Source organism: Narcine bancroftii, chromosome 12, assembly GCF_036971445.1.
Source record: "Narcine bancroftii isolate sNarBan1 chromosome 12, sNarBan1.hap1, whole genome shotgun sequence".
Taxonomy (NCBI): domain Eukaryota; kingdom Metazoa; phylum Chordata; class Chondrichthyes; order Torpediniformes; family Narcinidae; genus Narcine; species Narcine bancroftii.
In genome coordinates, this window is record NC_091480.1 from 97,902,011 (window position 1) to 97,924,566 (window position 22,556).

Sequence of the window (22,556 nt, forward strand, 5' to 3'; positions counted from 1 at the left end):
TAATTCCTTGGAGTGGTGTGGTTAGACATATTTGTGTAATTACAGAGCTACCTGTAAAATTCCAAAGTCGCTCAGTGGGGGCTGTAATTATAAATTTAAGATGCAAGTTAGATTATATCAGTAGAAGCATGCTAGCCATACAGCATTTTCAGTGCTATTTTCTTTTGTACATCACTTGCTAATAATTTTTTTTAAAAAGCCTGGAACCTGAAATTACATTTTGTGTTGCAATCTATGAAGCTCTTATACTTACTTTGGGAAAAAAAAGGGGGCGTAAAAATAACTTCAAGTTATTAACTTTTTCTATTAGGAATGGGTCATTGACGAGTTAGTTGGATGGTCTATTTGTGTTGGAATGGACAAGTGGGCGTGCTTCATTATATTTCTGAGGTGGGAGGTGCTGTTGGTGTTCCTCAATCTGCAATCTCTTTTTTGTGTAATTTCTGATATTTTCTCCCCCTTTTACTTTTTGTCTTTGTTCCCCGTGCAATTTCTCATGAGCACTAATCACCTGCTGTTATCTCCTTCATTGTACCTCCTTGCCAGTAATCTGGACTTGACCTCCGACTTTCGGATGCCAATTTTTCTCTCCTGTTCTTGAATTTCTGATGGACTGTGTCAAGTTGAGGATGGTGTGTTTTTCTTATTTTTGTTGCTCTCTGGATTTGATTCCAAAACTGGTGCAATACTTCACTTGTCAGTTGGAAAGTGAGAACATATTTTGGGACTTGCAACTGGGACCAACTGATCAACTGAAACTTGTCAGTCACACATGCGCACAAATTCTGTGGCGACAAGAGTGTGTCAAAACAGAGTTCCTACAAGTCAGGAATGTGATGGAATGATTTCTTTTGTCAGTTCCATTGTAGCTCATTATGTTTCAAGAATCTCAATACCTTTTAAGATAAGATGCATTGAATCCGCATCAGGATCCCTAAACTTTTAGTACATCCGTGATGATGTCATACAATTGTAATGTACACTATTTGTAATCTGGTTGTCATGGTTGAAGCATGAATGTTTTTTTGTCGAGACATTATTTTGTGCTTCCCTAGTCTTTTTCTTTGGCTTGGCTTCGCGGACGAAGATTTATGGAGGGGGTAAAAAGTCCACGTCAGCTGCAGGCTCGTTTGTGGCTGACCAGTCCGATGCGGGACAGGCAGACACGATTGCAGCGGTTGCAAGGGAAAATTGGTGGGTTGGGGTTGGGTGTTGGGTTTTTCCTCCTTTGCCTTTTGTCAGAGAGGTGGGCTCTGCGGTCTTCTTCAAAGGAGGCTGCTGCCCGCCAAACTGTGAGGCGCCAAGATGCACGGTTTGAGGCATTATCAGCCCACTGGCGGTGGTCAATGTGGCAGGCACCAAGAGATTTCTTTAGGCAGTCCTTGTACCTTTTCTTTGGTGCACCTCTGTCACGGTGGCCAGTGGAGAGCTCGCCATATAATACGATCTTGGGAAGGCGATGGTCCTCCATTCTGGAGACGTGACCCATCCAGCGCAGCTGGATCTTCAGCAGCGTGGACTCGATGCTGTCGACCTCTGCCATCTCGAGTACCTCGACGTTAGGGGTGTGAGCGCTCCAATGGATGTTGAGGATGGAGCGGAGACAACGCTGGTGGAAGCGTTCTAGGAGCCGTAGGTGGTGCCGGTAGAGGACCCATGATTCGGAGCCGAACAGGAGTGTGGGTATGACAACGGCTCTGTATACGCTTATCTTTGTGAGGTTTTTCAGTTGGTTGTTTTTCCAGACTCTTTTGTGTAGTCTTCCAAAGGCGCTATTTGCCTTGGCGAGTCTGTTGTCTAGTACCAAATGATCTTATCACCAATTGAGAGGGCCTTCTTTGTGCTTTTGGCTGGACTCTTGTCCAAATGGCACCAAAGCATGATGTTCCCTCCATGCTGCACTGCAGGTATAAATTACTGTATTGGATCCTGTCTTAGGTTTGATCTTTTACATTAAAGCTCAAATTATGAGCCGCAACCAATAAATTCTCGCAAGTGAACATTACACCATCTGGCCTGTTGAGCCTGCTCTGCCATTCAACAAGATCATGGCTGATCTGTATGTGAACTTGGCTCCGCCTACTTGCCTTTTCCTCAACACCCTTAATTTCCCTACTATGAGCCTCATTTTTGCTGTGTATACATTCTTTGCTTTTTATTTGTGATCTCGAGTATGGTTGTGAGTTATTTCCATTATCTGTGGTGCCTTCCTAATGGTGATGTATGCAGCTATCTTCATCCTCTTTCATCAGTCAACAATTTTTTATGGCTTATCCTTTCACATCTTTTTCGACGATGCTCTCTGTTTGCTTCGACCCAGTTTTTGCCTGCAATGGTTTGTCTTCCTCCAATGCCCCTTCTTCTGTGCTCTCCAAGGAGATCTTCTTTCTTTTCCTCTCAATTTCTGTATTCTGTGCCTTTAGCTACAATTATGGATCTTTCAAGCTGCTGCTCAATATGAAGGAGCATTGGTTCATCGGCTGAAGTAGAATGACATTTTATACATTTGATCTTTTTGAATTTTTGTGGTGATGCCAGGGCTAATTTAAATTTCTGATTTCCCAACTATTCTGCTCCATCGGTCCTACCAACAAGGGTCTGGGGAGTCGGCTCTTTCTGCGAGCACGACTATGTCAGGCTACTGTTTGACTAAGCCCACGGATCCATCCTCCCATTTAAATGCTGATGAGGAGGGCCTTGCTGGATATGTCCATCTTGAAAGTGGGTGACCTGTTTTATCAATTGATTTGAACTTATTGAGAAGTTGGCCAAGCCATTTAAGAAGGAAGTATTGCTGAACCTGGTTACAAACTGGTCTTATTCAGGGTGGCAGGTTTTCTTTCATTTAAAAGCCGCCTGTTTCATTAATGCCCTTTTTATGAACATTTAATAATTCCATGGTTATTGGCTTGTAGATCAGATTATTTAATTGTATGCATTTTAAGTGACCCAGCTGCTGTGGTAAGATTTGAACTCTGGGAACAATTATTCAAAATAATTAATTCATAGCTTGACCACAGTCCTTGTTTTGAACTTGGTTTAGATATTTTGTGTAATATTGGAGACCTTTGAAAGTAAAGTAGGTTGAAAGTTTTCTGCTCTGCTCACTGAGTACTTGAGAGATGCAAAAGTGAGATCCCAGTGCTGGCAACAGGCACGAAGATGTAATGACATGTTTACTCGGACAGTTTCCACTATGCTACAAATGTGATCAAGAGAGCTGGTTATAGGAAGAAAATTTCTATTATTCAAGAATTATGCTAACAAGGTTTCTTTTGCAGTGTTTATTCCTTTTTTAAGCATGTTTTCTTAAAGCACTAAATATTTTCTATAAGAATACATGTTAACTTACAATGTTCTCTTTGTTCCTTCTCAGTAGAAATGATGGAAGAACTGCACAGTCTCGACCCCAGGCGGCAGGAACTACTTGAAGCAAGGTTTACTGGGATGGGAGTCACTAAGGTAAGAGATGGTACAGTAGACGCCCAGAAATCCAGACCACCTGAGAATCCAGACATTTTGAAAACTCTTAACTTTTTAAACACAGCAGGTTTCTGCGTGTGTGCGTAAGCACCACAAATGCATAGCGGCAAAAAGCGACCGCGCTTGTTGAATTTATTTTTCTTCAAAGCTACTTGTTTTGAAAATGAAGCGCACTGTATTTGCTAATGAATAAACTATCAAAACTTACCTGAGCATCTCTTTATTCCTCCTTAAATTTGAATCTTAAAAGTACTGTCTGAGAATCGGGAAAATCTGAAAATCAAGAACGACCTGATTTTCCCCAAGTAGTCTGGACTTTCGGACTTCTACTGGAGTTGCCATTTGAAATTTTGAATTAGCTTTCTATTTATCTTGGAAAACCGTTTCTTTAGAATATTTTTTTAAACGTTCAACCATGTAATTATACATTTTAAATAACTAGTACATAATTAAGATTACATGGTATTTAACCCACCCCACTATAAAAATTATAACAGTATAATAGATATGAAATATAGTTATATGAAAAAGTACAAAAAAGAAAAGCAGAAATATAGAAAGAATAGAATTATTCTGGATTGCACAGTGGATTAGCTCACACATTGGGGATCTTATAATATTTATATGTATAATGACTTCGGGAAGAAGATTATTTCAGGTCTGAAGAGACTTGGAGTACATTTTTAGATATTTATCTCTAACCTTTGTATATATGGGCTCCAAATTTCTACATAAAGTAGGTATTATTTCTCAAGTGATAAGTAATTTTCTCCAAAGGAATACAACTCTGAATTTCAGAATGCCATCTTTCCATACTGTTACAAGCCTACAACCCTTTCAATCATTTTTGGGATTAAAGGGACTTTGTTAGCACTAACACAGGAACAGCAATGCAAAATCAAGCAGACAATGGTAAATTCAAAATAATAGTTTTTATTAAGCTATTAACAACAACATTTCTTACTTATCTCTAAATTTACTTAATTCTAAATTTAACTGCACTGTGCACAAATGTGTGTCATAAAGTCCTACTCTGAAAAATCAATTTGAAAACACTATCATTTTAGTCTTGCTTGAAGGTCTTAAATTCTCAGTTCAGAAATAATTACAAAGCACATTCAAACATCATATCTTCAGACCTCTTTACTCTCAATTCTGTCCTCTTTTCAAAGAGACAGGGAATGTGACTATTTTCTTTAACGATGAATTCACAAATCCAGACAAGCATTAAATGAAGTGGTTATACAAAAATAAACTCAGTAGAATTCTGTCCTCTTTTCCAAAGAGACAGTGAAGTGGTCTTCCTTATTTCAAAAGCTGTTGATTCTGTGTTCCCTTTTCCCAGGAGTAACACATAACAGCTCCTATTCTGGTTCCGGTATCTCAACCCTATCCTTCACAAGGTTTCAATCCTTGTGAGTCACATGGTTTTGACTTCTGTCAACTCTGAACTGATCTCTCCCAAAAATGCCTGAATTCAGTAATATACTTCTCCAAATCATGTGACCATTTACATTATCAAGTCATTTCCAAATCTTTAATATCATGTGATCATTTATTGGAATTTTAAACATCTAAAACACTTATCTGATAAATCTAATTTAATTTTATGCACTTTTTAGGTGTTAAATATAATTGATGTAAATAATTATATTGAACTAATACCTAACAGTTATATTTGTCATGTAGACATGACAAATTTCTGTTCATCTTTTCTCACCAATCATAATGTTCAAATCAACGTCCCATTCCTGCCTTGATTTAAGAACTTTTTTAATAGTATCTGCTTGTAGTAAAAGTATGTTGCAGAAATAAATTTCTTAGTATAACCTTTCCTAATAAGAACCTCCAATTCATTTCAAGCTGGTAAATGCATAGTTGGACCAGTTTTTCCCCACAAATGTCATCTCAATTGTAAATAGCAAAAAAAGTGTATTTTGCAAAATACCATATTTATTTCTTAATTGTTGAAATAACATCAATTGACTTTGTTCAAAACAAATCTCTACAATTTTATTATCATTGTGAAACCATAACTTGATTATATTTAGTAAAAGGTATAGGATTATTTTGAAACAGAGCTGTTTTGGGTGAGATATTGTCCTTTATTCCAAATTCATTATTTAGCTTGTTCCAAATATTAATCATATGTTTAAGCAAAGATGCTTCCTTCACACCAGTTATTAATTTTGAATAAATTCTTCTGCTCAATTCTCTCCAATTTTATCCAATTCTATAGTGGCCCATGCCGGTTTTCTCAATCCCTCAAATTAAGAAATAAGAAATCTCAATTGAGCTACCTGATAGTAATTCTTAAAGTTAGCAAGTTTCAAATCTCCCAGTTCATGCACTGGACATTTTTCCTTTCCAAAGAAATGTTCTTGTTTATTTAATTCTTGAAAAAACTTTTGTGGTAACAATATAGGTACGGTTTGAAAAAAAAATATTGTATCCACGGAAAAATATTCATCTTCAGGGTGTAATGTACATTTAAATTGCGTGTAAATACATCAGATCCCCCCCCACCCCATCTATTTTTGGCTCCGATGGCCTGATCACGGATCCTCGCCGTAGCCACCTGGCCGTCCGGCGCCGGACGGCTGATTCTCTCCCCCTGGCCGTCCAGCACCCAGTGGCCTGAAGACCATGTAGTTACAGTTGAGATGTAAATTTACCCTTTCATATTGGTTTATGAAAAGTTTTATGTGGGGTTAGATTAGTTGTTTTAAATTTGTGGAAGACCTAATACCAAGAAAGAGGAATGTGTTCGTTGTATGTGTGCTCGGGTGGGGCGCGAGGGATGTGGCCTGGGAGCCAAGGGTCGGCAGCCCGAATAAGTTTGGGAACGACTGGTTTATAGGTTGAAAAATTTCAATTTAAAGAGGTGGATGAGGTTCCAATTAAGCAGGCTCCCTTGGATGGTAACTTAGAGGGTTGAAGCTAGATTGATCCTCTTGGGTGCCTTGTAGTTGGTGAAGTTGAGTGATTAATTATGCTGCTAAATGCTAGGTCTCCAACACATACTTGTAGCTTCAATATTTGTGTGATTGCTCCAATTTCTAGTCGCTCATGAAATTGCCGACTCTTCTAGCTAACTTACCCCCTTCACCCCCACCCCGTCAACCCCCATGAACAAGAAATTGGAGTGTTAAGTAAAGGCAATCCCATTAAGCCTTTAAGGACTGAATTAAATGGTTTATCATCAGTGAAACCATTTTGTTTTGCGCTCTATCCTGGTAAGTCTATCTCTACATAGAGATGCAAGTATGAAACATAGTATTACAGTAAAATAAAGTACAGGGTAAGGCAAAGGTTTAGGGTATGGCAACAAGGAGAATATGTTCAGTTAAACAGTGCAAGCACCATCTTGTACTCATGGGAGATATGTTTCAGAGCCTGATAACAGCAGGAAGGAACTGTACTTGTTTTGAACTCGTGCACCTTCTGCCTGAAGGCTGAATGGTAAGAAGGTGTGTGACTGTCTTGGGATATATTTAATACATTGGCTTATTTCCTGAGGCATTAGGAGATGTAGGAAGTCGATGGTGGAGTGCTTAGTTTATGTGATGGTTTAAGCTAAGTTCTTAAAATTCTTGGTAGTGTTGGACAGAGCAGTTCAGATACCAAACTGTGATGTCTCCAGAGAGGATACTCTTTAAGGTGCATCTTTTTAAAAATTGTTAAAGGACATCAGGGGCAGAAGAAGTAGAAGCATTGGTGTTGTCTCTTGGTTGTAGCATCAACATGGTTGGACCAGGACAGGTTATAGGTGAAATTTATTCCAAAAAACTTAAAGCTGTCCACTGCCTCCACTTCAGCATTGATAATACAGATGGGTATGTACGCATTTCCTGAAGTTAATGTCCTGAGGTTGCTTTGTTTTTGCTGATGTTTCCGATATTGTCAGAACATGTACATGATATCACATACCCTGAGATTCTTATTTCTGCGGGTGAGGCAGAATTACCTCTTATTGAGAGTACAAAAAAATACTGACTCAACGTACCCATGTAGAGACATCAAGAAATGTAAGTAAATGCAATGCAGGAATGGGGGGAAAAATAAAGTAAGAGTCCTTAAGTAATTTCCTGATTGAGTTTGTTGAGTATGATGGTGGAGAGGTAGAAGTCTTGACGCAAAATTCTCATTCCTGTACTCTGTCTCGTCTTGTTTACAATCAGTCCTACAGCAGTGGTGCCAATTGCAAACTTGTAGTTGGAACAGTACTTGACCTCTTAATCATGTGTATAAGGTGTATAGTCTGGGCTAAATGCACAACCTTGTGGGGCACTGGTGTTCAGGATGATTGTAGAGGAGGCGTTGCCAATTCTCACTGCGGTCTATCAGTCAGGATCCAGTTACAGAGGAGGTTGCTGAGGTCTAGGTTCAGGAGGTTGGAGATGAATTTCTTAAACAGCAAGTTTTGCACTTTGTTTCAACTTGCTGTGTAAACAACTAAATCGGTTTTTAATTATATTGTTTGGTGCTTAAAATTCGTGGCTAATTTTCCTTATTTTCTTTGAAATTAATTTTTTGAATTAAATTCTTCTGGTTCAGGTTTTAATAATTTTAATTTTTTTAAAAATCTAGATGTGCAGCACAGAAACAGGGCCATTTTAACCCACAAGCCCGTGCGGCCCATTTACAATTAACCTTCACCCCTGGTACATTTTGAATGGTGGGAGGAAACTGGAGGCCCATGGAAAACCCACGCAGACACTTGGAGAACATACAAACTCCTTACAGCAGCGTAGAATTCAGACCCCAGTCCCGATCACTGGCGCTAATGGCCACACCAACCATGCTGCCCAATTGTACCAAGTAATTTTTTGCATCCACTCGAGAACGATTGATTGAAAAAGACATTTACTATGTGAGCATTGCCTTATTACTGCACTGAAGGGTCAGCTGAGATTTCTGTTCTTAAGTACTTTAGACTTTAACCCACATCCTTAGCTTTCAATAGTGTAAATGCAACCTAGCCAGTTAGAGCTCACCATGCAAATTCCCCCCCCCCCCCCCCCCCATGTTGTCCAGGTGTTATTATAATCTTGCTTTATAATCTAGAGTAGCTGTGATTTGAACTCTAACTGATAATCAATAAAAGTAAAAAGCCATTGAACAAATTTAGTGAGTTGTACTTGGTAATTCCTGAATTGTGTTGCATCAGAACCAGGAGATTGAAAACCCAAAGTACAAGGATACAAACACTAATGTAGGTATTGAATTATTGAGGATATCAAAGTAGCATCAAATATACATGTTATAAAACAGCCCTGAATGAAAATGAAGTCATCGGAATCGCCTTTTTCACTACCGAGAGACAAACTTAGCATAAAAAGGTCATTGGAATTTTTTTAAAAAGTTTGTCTCCAGATAGCGAAAATTGTTCTTGAATTTTTACTTGGGGTGCTTGATAACAATTGATGCTACATTGTTGTTGACTCTCCTCAAGAAATAAATACCTGCATTAATGTTTGGATCCATGTAGTTAAGATCTTGTGGAATTCAAATTATTCCGTCACTTTGCCCATGATAAGAGTGGATTGATAAAGCAGAAATTGGCTGGATTGGACTTTTTGTGAACTTTGTTGTTGCTAACTTAGAGCAATTTGTCTGGAGGGAAGGCTAATTCTTAGAGCATTTCATTGGTCAGGATATAGTTGCACCTTTTGTTTTTAAATGTGAAGTATTGGCCATATCCTTGATCATTTGAAAATGAATTCACTGCAAACTTTTTTTTAAGGTGGAGGCCTTCAGCAGGAAACTGAAAAGCATTGTCCAGTTGGTACTACTAGCTGATGGTGTCTTTAGCAGACTTTCTGACCTCCACTTTTATTGGAAATGTGGGAGATGTTCATTGTGTTTCACATTTCATTACCATTTAATTGTCCACTGTTCACAATTGGAAGTGATTGCAGATCTTTAAAATGATCCAATTGGTTGTGATCAGCTATCACTTTCTTGCTTTGTGTTTTATTAGGGCAGGCAATTGAAATGGGTGACCATTGGGAGTTCAGTCTGGCAGTGTATGAGACTGGACAAACATGTCAGCAAAGGTGCTCTCATGGTGGTTCCTTTACATCGGAGAAACTGGACACAGATTGGGAGACCGCTTCGTTGAGGACCTCTGCTCTGTTCACCGCAATAACTGGGATCTCCCAGTGGTAACCCATTTCAATTCCCCCTTCCATTCCCTTACTAACATGTCCGTCCGTGGTCTTGTGCACTGTGTTAGGTCTGCTTTGTTCATGAATGAGTGAGACAAACACCAGGCTGAGTCGAAATCAGGGTTCTTTGTTCTTTATTACCGGATTGTAACACTTGCGACTAAACATGTTAGTCGGAGAATGCATTCTGCCGTTATCAGCAAAATGGTGATTTTTTTATACCCTTGGATACATGCTTAGAACATCATCATATCATTACTTGTCCAATGACTAAAACTGTTGCTATCCTTTCCCTACTAGCTTCCTGCCTCTCAATCCATCAATGTCTCTCTTATCTTGTAAGTACAAGGATGCATTTACATCTTGTTACAGCCCTGTACAGGGCAGGGTAACTCCTTACACATTCCCATCTCATGATGTTTTACCTTACAACTGCCAGACTGAGACCTCCCGGTTGGAGGAACAGCACCTCGTATTCCATCTGGGAACTGGATGGCATTAACGTCAGCTTCTCCAGATTCTAAGAACTTTTACACTGCCTTCCTGTGTTGCGGAGTTTGTTGGTTGGTGAACTTTGTATTAATTAGCTCGGTTTCTTATGGAGTGCCTGCAGTCAATTTACACTGCAGCCTGTCCCTAAAAATGTGTAGGGGTCTTGGTGGAAAAATTACAGGATGGAATTTGGCAAATAAATTCCATCAGGACACTTTTACACTACCAGCGGAGCATAAAATTTGCAGAAATTTTCTGCTTCTCAGCGGCTGTGTAAAAGTGCCTTGTTAGTCCTCCCCTCCTCCAAGATCTCCTATCCTCTAATTTTGTCACTTTCTCTTCTCCTTTACCCCAGCTCTACTTTAACAAAGCCAAAAAATGCCTCCCGTCCCCAGTCAATTTTTACCTTGCCTCTCGTGCGTCGGATCCATATCCAATTAACACTTTGTATGTCAGTCTGTACTCCTCCCCCTTCCCATTCTTCCCTTCTCCCCAGCCTTGCAACTCAAATGCCTGCCTGCTTTTCACTCATAACTTAGGCTTTCACTGTGTAAAATCTTGTTAAATATCTTTACCTTCTATGGATGCTGCGAGACCTGCTGAGTTTCTCCAGCATTTCTGCTTTTACTTCAGGAGGAGTGAACCAACTGAAAGAGACTGGTCTAAATGGAGTATCAGGATGTGACTGGAGAACCTCCACAGATCAACTGGCAAATGTATACACAGGCATCTCTAAATCTGTCTCTACAATAGGACATGGTTTCCACCTATTTCAGAAGGCCACCATCATGCCAGTACAGAAGAAAGACATAGTTGCAGTACCAAATACTTATTCACCTCTGGCTCTGAGATCAACCATGAAATGTTTTAAGAGGCTGGTCTTGCCTTGTTTCCTGCCTCTCAGGCAATGTTAAACTTGCCCACTATCCAAACAGGTCTATGACCAATGCTATCTTGCTGGATTTTCATTTGGACACCAAATTCTGTTCCTATCTTGTGGTGTAAGCCCTGTCACCATCACGATGAAGTATATTGTTGCATGCTTAATGGCAAGGATGAGTTCAAGTAGATTTCCCCTTGGGTTGCCTCCCAGTACCTGCTGCAGGCCTGGTCAGATAACTTTGTCCTTCAGGACCTGACTGGCTTGCTCAATAGAATGGTTACCTAAACTAGGTATTGTGATGTCTTATTGAGGAAATGCACTCATCACTTTACAACTGTGCCTCTTTCATGTTGTGTTTAATGTGGAGTAATACTGTCTCATTAACATTAACAATGGTGTGAAGCAAGGCTGCGTTCTCGCACCAACCCTCTTTTCAATCTTCTTCAGCATGATGCTGAAACAAGCCATGAAAGATCTCAACAATGAAGATGCTGTTTACATCCGGTACCGCACGGATGGCAGTCTCTTCAATCTGAGGCGCCTGCAAGCTCACACCAAGGCACAAGAGCAACTTGTCCGTGAACTACTCTTTGCAGACGATGCCGCTTTAGTTGCCCATTCAGAGCCAGCTCTTCAGCGCTTGACGTCCTGTTTTGCGGAAACTGCCAAAATGTTTGGCCTGGAAGTCAGCCTGAAGAAAACTGAGGTCCTCCATCAGCCAGCTCCCCACCATGACTACCAGCCCCCCCCCCCACATCTCCATCGGGCACACAAAATTCAAAACGGTCAATAAGTTGACCTATCTCGGCTGCACCATTTCATCGGATGCAAGGATCGACAACGAGATAGACAACAGACTTGGCAAGGCAAATAGCGCCTTTGGAAGACTGCACAAAAGAGTCTGGAAAAACAACCAACTGAAAAACCTCACAAAGATTAGCGTATACAGATCCGTTGTCATACCCACACTCCTGTTCGGCCCCGAATCATGGGTCCTCTACCGACGTCACCTACGGCTCCTAGAACGCTTCCACCAGCGTTGTCTCCACTCCATCCTCAACATTCATTGGAGCGACTTCATCTCCAACATCGAAGTACTCGAGATGGCAGAGGCCGACAACATCGAATCCACGCTGCTGAAGATCAAACTGCGCTGGGTAGGTCAAGTCTCCAGAATGGAGGACCATCGCCTTCCCAAGATCGTGTTATATGGCGAGCTCTCCACTGGCCACCGAGACAGAGGTGCACCAAAGAAGAGGTACATGGACTGCCTAAAGAAATCTCTTGGTGCCTGCCACATTGACCACCGCCAGTGGGCTGATCTCGCCTCAAACCGTGCATCTTGGCGCCTCACAGTTTGGCAGGCAGCAATCTCCTTTGAAGAAGACCGCAGAGCCCACCTCACTGACAAAAGACAAAGGAGGAAAAACCCAACACCCAACGCCAACCAACCAATTTCCCCCTGCAACCGCTGCAACCGTGCCTGCCTGTCCCGCATCGGACTTGTCAGCCACAAACGAGCCTGCAGCTGACGTGGACATTACCCCTCCATAAATCTTCGTCCGCGAAGCCAAGCCAAAGAAAAAAAAATACTGTCTCATCAAGTGAGGATAGAATCAGGAACTGTGATGGACTGGTCAGCCTGTTTATCGGAGCCTGCAACCGTGCTGCTAAAGAGCCACGCTTGCACGTGTTAAACAGACTCCCTCGTCAAACCAGTTCAACTACTGCATACTAACCCCAACTACGCTCATGTTAAATTCCCAGACGGGAGTACTGACACTGTACCCCTAAGAGATCTGGCCTCGCCTGGTTCACCCTTTCCTCGTACCCCTACTCAGAGTGAGCCTGAGAGGTTGGACTCACCCCCCCCACCCAGCCTGTGACCCCTAGTAAGCTTTCAGATTCCACTGCCTCATGCTGGCGATTCTGAAGCGGGTCCAGAAGTCACTCCTTCCCACACTACAGACCCAGGCCCTGTACCAGTTCCCAAGGTTGTAAAGGAGCCACCTGTTTTGAGAAGAAGCACCAGAATTTGTAAACAACCTGATAGGCTGACATATTCATAAAACATCTCATTATATTTCGATTGCTTGCTAGATACTGGTGTATTTTTGCTGTTAGAGTATTCTCAATGCCAAACATGGTATCCATGTATCGCTTACTTCAGTCTTCCCTAGCAGCTGTCCTTTTGATTTTAACCCTTCTTCTGCCAGGGGGAGACTATGGTGAATGTCTGCCAAGCTGCCTGTCTCCCCTCTGACGAGTCTTGCTGTACTAACATTGGCTGTGCATTATCTCTACTGTTAAGGACACTCCCCTTGGATATAACTGTATATGCACCTATTGTCTTTCATTATTGTACCATGAGTTTCTGCTCATAAAACCCATGATTATTGTTTGACCGCATCGTCTTTGTCGACTTCATCAACTGGCACTTCAACTCTGGAGGACAGGAAGGAGAATCTGAGTTGACATTTCATATCTAAGACCCTTTGTCGGAATTCTGAGAGATGAGGATCAAGAGCTGGCAGATTCTTTTGCCTTTTTAAATGTGTATTAAATAGCTGTGAATGTAAGTATCAGCTGGCCATTAGTTCATTTTTCCTTTGGTAAATTGTTCTATTCTGGGGCATTACAATTACTGCTTGTCATGTATCAAATGTATTTTCAAAATTTCATTATAAATTTTTGATTTAATAATGATTTGAAGGAGGGGGAAATATCACCACTCTTCTGTTCTTTATTTTAGATGCCAGTAAATGAATCGTCCAACCAGAGTTTGTGCAGCTTGGGATCGTTAAGTGACAAGGAATCAGAGGTCAGTATTTGTACACAGAGGGTAATTGATTCTTTTGTGCTAGAAAAACAAAAGATTCCTAATTTCTGGGACTCTTACTTTTTAATGACCTCCAAGATCTCATGTTGAATTCAAATGTTGCCAAGAAACCAGATTTTAATTTTAATCATGATTCCTCGTGTGAGACTGAAATCTGGTCTTAAAAATTGAATGCATCTTGCATGAATAATCATTCAATCTGACCCAAGCACAGTGGCTGCAGGCAATATCTTTACTTTTGGCTTTTTAAATCTGCATGGACACTTTCACCTAAAGGCTGAATGTTTGGCTTTTATGTATAAAAGGAAGTTGGTGTCATCAGCATTAGATTTCCTTGCCAGAGTGAAAAGCAAACCTGAGATGTCCAGGTTCTTCCGGTGGTGGAGTAAGGTGGCTGTTTCCCTCGGTGGCTTGTTTACCTCCCTTAACAAAATGAAGCAGAAGCTGATGCTTTTTTGAGACCAAGTTTCACTCTTAACGTGATTTTCTTTAAAAAAGAACTGTTGAATAGTTGACACCTTCTTGGGTTAATCATTTATATGAAGGTTCTATTTGGCGATATGTATGCTGAAAGAAAGATTACACACTGAATATTGTCTAGTGCTATCTCTTTTCTTCCTCCATGAATTTGTGGAATGGTTATTTGAAAAACCTCGAGGCTCATTGAATTTGACAGAACAGGAAAGTTCAATTTTCTATTTTTTTCTAGACACCAGAAAAGAAACAAAGTGAACAACGAGGGAGGAAAAGAAAGGCAGAACCTTACAATGACGCCAATCAAAGTGAAGTATTAATCTGCTGGAGACATTACATTTAGCAGAACACTGACTGTTGGAGCTCACGTAGAATGTGCTACATTTGATAAACCATGTTTTCTGTGAAAAAGACCATCTTTTTTTTTTAAAATGCTTGCAGTAGGTTGCTCAGATCCATCCTTCTGCTTGTATTTAAACTATTTAAATTCTGATTCTTGGAATGCACTTTCCCATCAGATGCTCCATGTTTATGTTCATAGTTTATATTTTCATGCCACCTTCAGTGAAAGTCTAAATGTGCTTCATGGCACCTGTGATCATACAAATATTTTGGGTTCTGCTTTATCCAAATGAATTGGTGAAACATTTTTAAATGCAAGTTTAGTATTTTGTTACAGAGAAAGTGATTATTGAATCTACTTGTTTCTGTTGCTGAGTGGAGCTAATCATTACTGCTTTGCTGTGTCCTTACAAATATCCTAAAACGGTCTTCAATGATGTGCAGGAATCTCAGCTGTTGAGAGTCGTCATTTCCAGTGCCCCCTGAAATGTCCTGTGGCCTCTAGTTGGCTGTATAGCCCCCAATGAGAATGGCTGACATAGATGAACAATGCTCTAACTGCATGAGTAGAAAGTGAGTTGATCTCCAAGATACAGGATACTCTACCCCCCTCCTTCAATGTTATCCAACCGAATGGCCTTGTGTTATCTTACTCCCATTCCCGAACTAGAATGAAAGGAGCATTAAAGAGTTGAGTGTGGGTAAATAGATCCCACAAGATGTTCCATGCCCAATGCTTTGTTAACTATACTGAATACAATGAATATAAATGGGCCATTTGTTCATAGTGGCTCTAGTTGCACAATTAGCCCAATTTTAAAGTTTAAAGGGTACTTAAATTTACATTTAGTCAGACAAGCTCGGTTATGGGTGGCTCATGCCACCCAATGAACTTACAACCCCCGTATGTTTTTAGAAGATGGGAGGACACTGGAGAACCCAGAGGAAACCCACGCGGACACGGGGAGAGCAGAGAAACTTCTTATAGACAGCATAGGATTTGAACCTGGGTCACAGTAGGACCTGCTTGTTACGTACAACAGTTCAATTTTCGCAATTCATTGTGGTCCACGAAGATGGGCAGTTTTCCAAAAACCCTCAAAGTAACATTCCGCATTCTGCCATTCCTGAGATGCGACCATTTGAGCCCCTGCCTTGAATGTCTTCAGCCTTCCTGTTGCATTCTCTGCCATATATGAACACATTTGAAATAAACTCCAGTAAAACTAATGATCTGCCACTTTTGGATTTGATGATACTGAACAAGCAGAAACTTTGAGTCTTGGATGTTATTTCTTATCATTCTCCAGCACATTTTAATTCCTTTTTTGAGATGCTGGGCAGTATTCTAATACATTTTCCAATGAATTAGGTAAATTTAAAGGGAGCATGGACACCAGAGCACCAATGTGTGGCAAGTTTTGCCCAGTGGACCAGAAACTGAACCACTGAAACTTTCAATTAGTTGGGCAGTAGCGTATGAGACTTTTACTGTATCAAGTTAGAGCAGATTTGGGTTTTTTTGTGATTATATTGAGAAAAGATGAAAAATAGATCACCTTTGGAGCTCAGAATTCTTTTGCCTTGTCACTAATACTTTATTCCTTTGTAGGCAAAGGCAGTGCAAGGGGACATAAAATTAGTGATTACTTCGAGGTAAGCCGCAGAATTTGTAATATCTGGTATGTTGTCGTATGACACTTGGCGCCTTGTTGATTCTGTGTGTAAATGCCTTGCCAGTATCTCCTTAGCAATTGTGTGATCAGAAAAAGTCTCACTGATTGTCTAACTTTATTTAAGATGGACACTATGCAGAGGTAAAACATTCAGGATGGAACATGTTTTAATGCAATGATAGGGGCCATGTGAATTTTTTTCATGTTGATGCTTAACTATCTTAAAAATGTATCTTTTTTAAAAAAAAAATGAATGCAGAATTTTAACCCTCATGCTGTTGCCAAGTGTAAGGAAATTTCATTCTGTTCAATCACCATGATCCGGGTATCAGGTATTTATTTGGTGAGGTACTTGAGGACATTCAGTTTGTCACCGAAGAGTCTCAAACTTCTACAGATGGACTGTGGAGAGCATTTGTGACTGGTTGCATCACTGTCTGGTATAGTGACATCAAATCTCAAGACAAGGAAAAAAAAACTCCAGATGGAAGTTAACTTGGCCTGCAATATCACAGGCACCAGACTTCACTCCACCGAGGACACCTACATGAGGCGGGGTCTTAAAAAAGCAGCCTTCATCCTCAGAGACCCCCACCACCCAGGCCATCCCCTCTTCACCCTGCTACCATTAGAGAAAAGGTACAGGAGCCTAAAGACGAACTCTCAATGGCACATGGACAGCTTCTTCCCCTCCGCCATCAGATTCTTGAATAATCAATGAACCAAACACACGGTCTTACTTTTCATGTAGTATTTTTATTTTTTAATATATTCTTGTAAGATGGTTCATAATATGTGAATCTACAGCAAAACACAGAATTTAATGACATGTTCATGACAGTAAATTCTGATTCTGAAACCCATGCCCTCTGGTTACCTATTTTCCCCAACTCTGGGCAAATTATTTGATCTATTCATCTCATGACTTTGAACACCTCAATGCGATCTCTCCTCTTCCTCCTGCGGTCTAAGGAAAATTTTTTTTAATTCAGACATAAAACACAGTAAATGGCCCATGAATCAGTGCTGCTCAAATATTCTAATTAACCTTTAACCCCCATACACTTTAGAAACCAGAGCACCCAAAAGAAACCCTCTGCAGACACGGGGAGAACGTATAAACTCTTTACAGACAGTGCTGGATTCCCAGGTCACTAAAGTAGGATTTCATTACCGGCTTAAAAAAATTCCCCAGCCTGCTCAACCTCTCCATATAGCTCAGGCCCCTGAGTCCTAGCAACATCCTTGTAAACCTTCTCTGCAGCCCCTCCAGCTTGACTATCTTCTCTGTAGCATGGAGACCAAAACACCTTTAGGCAGATGTTCAGTCATAATCTCATGAATGGCATGTTCACACCTTTGTCTCCTTGGCCAGGCTCGTGCACTAACATGTGAACCTGTGATTCCTCTTGTACGGAGCAGGATTACCTATTGCAACAACACAAATTGCAATAGAAGCAGTTCAGAAAATTTTAAGAAGGTTGATTCTTGAAACGATTACAAAGATCAGGCATTTAAAATTTAGAAGAGTGAGAGGCAGTCTCTGAGTATATCAGATTCTGAAGGGACCAGATAGGATATTTGCCCTTGAGCAAGAATCTGAAACCTGCTGGCATGGATTCAGAGTGAAGGGTTGCCTATTTAATGTGGAGATAAGAAATTTCCTCTGTCAAAGTCACAAATTGTGGAACTCCTCCCAGAATTACATGGAGGCTGTGTCCTTGGATGTATTCAAAGCTAAGATGAATATCAAACTAGTTGAATGTACCTGGGAATCTGGTCTAAAATGTGTCAAGGACAGTGGCACAGGGTTGAGAACAAAATGACCAACTTGTATCCAAATGTTTTTGTTAACTAACACTTCACCCTAACTTCTGCATGCATTGCTGTTCTTTCATCATGAAGTATAGCACTTCTATTTAAAAGCATGATGACAACAGCTTGAGGCAGATACTGTTTGAACATGGTGGGTTAGCATTGCTTCAGCAGCTAAAGAAGAAATAAATGACCACTTTAATCGTGTCACACATACAGATTTCAGATTTATTGTCAGAGTACCTACATGAGATCACACACAACCCTAAGATTTTTTTTCTTTTTCCTGCGGGTGAGCCAGAATTACCACTTACTGGTAGTGGGGGAAAAATTGTACATATATAATCAAATAATGGAATGTAAACAAACTGCAATACAGAGAGAGAAAAAATCAATAACGTGCACAAGCAAGAGACCTTAAATGAGCCCCTAATTGAGTTTGTCATTGAGGGGTCCGATGGTGGAAGGGTAACAGTTGTTACTGAACCTGGTGGCGTGAGACTTGTGGCACCGATACTTCTTTCCTGGTGGCAGCAGCGAGAGCAGTGTGTGTACTGGGTGGTGTGGATCCTTGATGATTTCTGCTACTCTCTGACAACAGCCTTCCCTGTAAATGTTCTTGACAGTGGGGAGGGTTTTACCTGTGCCCACCACCTTTTGCAGGGCTTTACACTTGGGGATATTGGTGTATCCATTCAGAAAGAATGTTTAAAAATGTGATTGTATCCAGCAATGAGTTTCAACAATTTCCTTGGTAATGCTGAGTTGAGCTGCAGATAGTCAATGTGCTGCATATGCCGGCGTATAATACAACTCTGGAATTTCCACCCAAAATGTTAGTTTTGAATGATACCCTTTGTATAAGATTTCCCCCCCCCCGCCCCTCCACAAAAAAAATCTGGCCATTACCGCTGACCAGTGGATGCTATTGAAAGCAAACCACATTATTTTAATAGATTACCATGTAAAGGTTTCAATTTTATTTGGCTATTTTGAAATAAGCCACTCTCAGCTCCTATAACAGGCCATTTGAAGCTTGTATGGAGCTGACAGCAGTTGGAGTGGGCGGATCCTGCAGAGGAGTGCTGAGATTTCACAAGTAACTATCGGGATACACGAAATTGCTTTGGACCTAGCAGGAAGATGGAAGTGGTGTTGAGACTTCACTGTCATGGTTTGAATTTTAGACCCGTTGTATTGGATGACCCTGATTTTAAGGTGAAACATTAAAGTTTTGAGGATGGTCCAATGGTATGTGGAGTAGTTGTCTTTCTAAATCCAACACTACAGTGTAGCAGGATAATAGGTACGTATACAAAAAGTTTTTATCGGTAGAGTGGAGATCAAAATGAAACGTGTTTCATGAGGTTAAAGACCTGTATATTCCACACTTTTCCATCAGATCTTGTTGCATTTTGAACAGCCAAAATGAAATACAGGTGTCGTTTGTTAAATTTGTGCAGAAAATAATGGCTCTACTTTGTCAGCAAACCTGTGCATTTCGCCTGGTGTCTTGCCTGTCCTATCCAAATGATTTTGTGTTTCAGTTTGCTGGCGGGAATGTTACAGGCACGAGTCCAGGGCGGAGTGTGCCACCGGTAGCTCGATCGTCCCCACAACATTCCTTATCATATTCATCACCGTCTGTGAGTACAATCAACTTAATGGGAAATATCTAAATTGGTGAATGCACCTCCAGTGCTGGCTCATCCCGCACAGCCGTCAGTGAAGCTTGAATGTTGACCACCCCATGTTTAAATTTAGTATTTACTCACTGTGCTTTCAACTTTTGTCTTGATGAGCCAGCAAATGGGGTACTGAATGCAGTTCTGGTCTCCTTGAGAAAAGACGTATTGGCTTTCAAAGCTGAGCAGAGGAGTTTTCATAGGGTTTATTCCAGAACTGAAGGGATTAGCTTATGAAGAAAAATAGAGTAGCCTGGGACGCTACACATTGAAGCATAACAAATGCAATATTGCTGCTCTCCACTCAGCTCTGGAACACCTCGAAAACAACTCGTACATACGGCTGCGCTTTAGACTACAGCTCAGTCTTCAATACCATGATTCCCTCAATGCTGGTCAACAAGCTACAAAAACTGGGCCTCGGCACCCCACAGTCACTATGAATTGGAAGCAACATCTCCTCCTCACTGATTACCAAGGATGCATGCTTAGCCCACTGCTCTACTCATTATACACCCATGACTATGTGACCAAATTTCTGAGGCTGGTGTTTTGATGATCAACAATCCTTATTTATGAAACAAGGTTGACAGAGCTACGACTTTTGTCTTTGTGGCATAGGAGATGGGGAAAGTATTGCTTGTTGGCTCAGGATTGAAGTGAGAAAGAGGGTGACTTGTGGCATAGGATGGATGAAGCAACAAGAGGAGGAGAGTGAAGTGAGAGGGAAGAGTTCTGGCTGAGCAAAGGAAAGGTATAGACCAGTGGTTCTCAACCTTTTTTCTTTCCACTCACAGACCACTTTAAGTATTCCCTATGCCATTGGTGCTCTGTGATTATTAAGGGATTGCTTAAGGTGGTCTCTGGGTGGAAAGAAAAAGTTTGAAAGCTACTGTTTTAATTGTACCTAATTGACTCGCTATGTGCATGGTTTCATAACTCCAAAGGAAATGAGCCAATGACCATTTTTCTCAAGCAAAATATTTCAATAACAATTGTGTCTCGAGCAGAGGTTCTCAACCTTCCCTTCCCACTCGCATACCACCAATCACAGAGCACCGGGATTACTTAAAGTGGAATGTGAGTGGAAAGAAAAAGGTTGAGAACCACTGGTGTAGAGTATGGGAGTGTGTGGTAAATGTATAAGAAGTTTCCAACCATTTTAGCTAGCACATAGCACCAATTACATAGAATGGCACAGTACAGGCCCTGATGTTGTGCTGACCTATGTAAACTTGCTTCACAACAATCTATCCCTTTCCCACTTCACACCTATAACTTTTTCTTGCATCCATGTGGCCCTCTGAGAGTCTATTGAATGTCTCCTTTATACCAGTCTCTTCCACCACCCCCAGCAAAAATACCTCTGACATCTCTCCCAAACTTTCCTTCACTCACCTTGAACATATGTTCTCTGAAATTTGCTGCTGTGGCCGAGAAATAAGAATCTGGCTGTCTACCCTATCTAAGCCAACATACCTCTTCTAAGTCACCTCTCATTCTTCGTTGCTCCAAAGAGAAAAGCCCCAGCTCTGTCAACCTTGCTTCATAAAATAAGAGTTGTTGATCATCGGAGACTCTTTTGAGCTTGGTGGAAGGGTGAGAAACACAAGACAAGTTTGTTTTGGACCAAGGTCCAAGAGAGTTTGCTATTAATGCAGGAGCAATAAATATCTTAAACAGTGCAAATTCTGAATCCACAGTTGGGGGTATTGGGGCTGAAGAGTTCGATTTGAAATTATGCACGTTCCTTTGTTTAAATCCGAGGTTCAGCACGGTAGCCCGCCGTCAATGGGATCAGCCAACACCGAGCAATCCTGCAACTCCCAAAAGATCTGTAGCATACAACATAAACAATCTCAGGTATGATTTGCATGAAATGTATAAAACCAAAGCTCAATTTAATTTCAGTTTTAGGAAAAATAAAAATGGAATAGTCAGAACCTTGATGAACCAAGAGAGAGGGATCAGGGTACAAATGGGAGTGAATAGATTTCAGGAAAGATAAATTATGGTCCTAAAAATTACTGGATTTGGTACGTTTTTCTTATTAGAAAGGCAGAAACTAGAGGCTGAAGAGGAAGTGATAGGAAGTGACATGATCGTAAAATATATTTAATAAATGATATTTTTCTCAAATTTATGAAGTCTAAACGAATGTTTATATTGACGTCAAGAAGGTAAGGGAAGAGAAATTGTGCTACAGTTAAAGACGGGTTTTGACTAGATCTGGAGTTGCATGTGGGTTTTTAAACATCACGAGAGAATGCATTAGTCACTAAAACACTAATTTAAGTTGCAAGGAGCTATATGCAGATTGGGTAGTATTTATGGGATCTGCTCCTTCAGAAGGTTACAATTTGAGGGATTGAACAGGTTTATTAATTCTGTAAATTTACTAATGGTGGTATAATAGATTTGAGCATTTGAACTGCATTAATTTTAAAGTTGTGTCTTGGAGTTATTATAAAGTTAATATGCCTTTGAAAACCACGCCCTGTGGAATTTACAAGATGGCGAGGTTCTTTGATTGAAGTTTTCAAGGTAATGTAGGGAACTTAAAGGATCGATAAAGCTGAGGGGCAAACTCTTAAAATCAGACCTTCCAGGTCTAAAATTATGAAGCATTTCTCTATGAAGTAACATTTTTGAATGCTTTTTTTAGAAAAAAAAGCAGCAGGTGACACTGATTTTAAA

General features: G+C 40.6%; 1 protein-coding gene across 8 annotated transcripts in view; it reads left to right on the plus strand.

The window, feature by feature from the left end:
• The window catches only part of tlk2 (tousled-like kinase 2), a 107,945-nt gene that overhangs the window by 31,131 nt on the left and 54,258 nt on the right, over window positions 1-22,556 (plus strand). For 5 of the 8 annotated variants that reach the window (XR_011347085.1, XR_011347086.1, XM_069905074.1 and 2 more), the window contains exons 2-7: window positions 3,377-3,462; window positions 13,781-13,849; window positions 14,577-14,649; window positions 16,296-16,339; window positions 19,722-19,820; window positions 21,627-21,722. Coding sequence is in view for 6 of the 8 variants with exons in the window: in XM_069905074.1 (XP_069761175.1) it covers window positions 3,377-3,462; window positions 13,781-13,849; window positions 14,577-14,649; window positions 16,296-16,339; window positions 19,722-19,820; window positions 21,627-21,722 (467 nt within the window). In the remaining 2 variants the exon portion in view is untranslated. The remainder of the gene's footprint in view (window positions 1-3,376; window positions 3,463-13,780; window positions 13,850-14,576; window positions 14,650-16,295; window positions 16,340-19,721; window positions 19,821-21,626; window positions 21,723-22,556) is intronic. The other 3 variants (XM_069905075.1, XM_069905079.1, XM_069905077.1) reach the window with 1 other exon arrangement.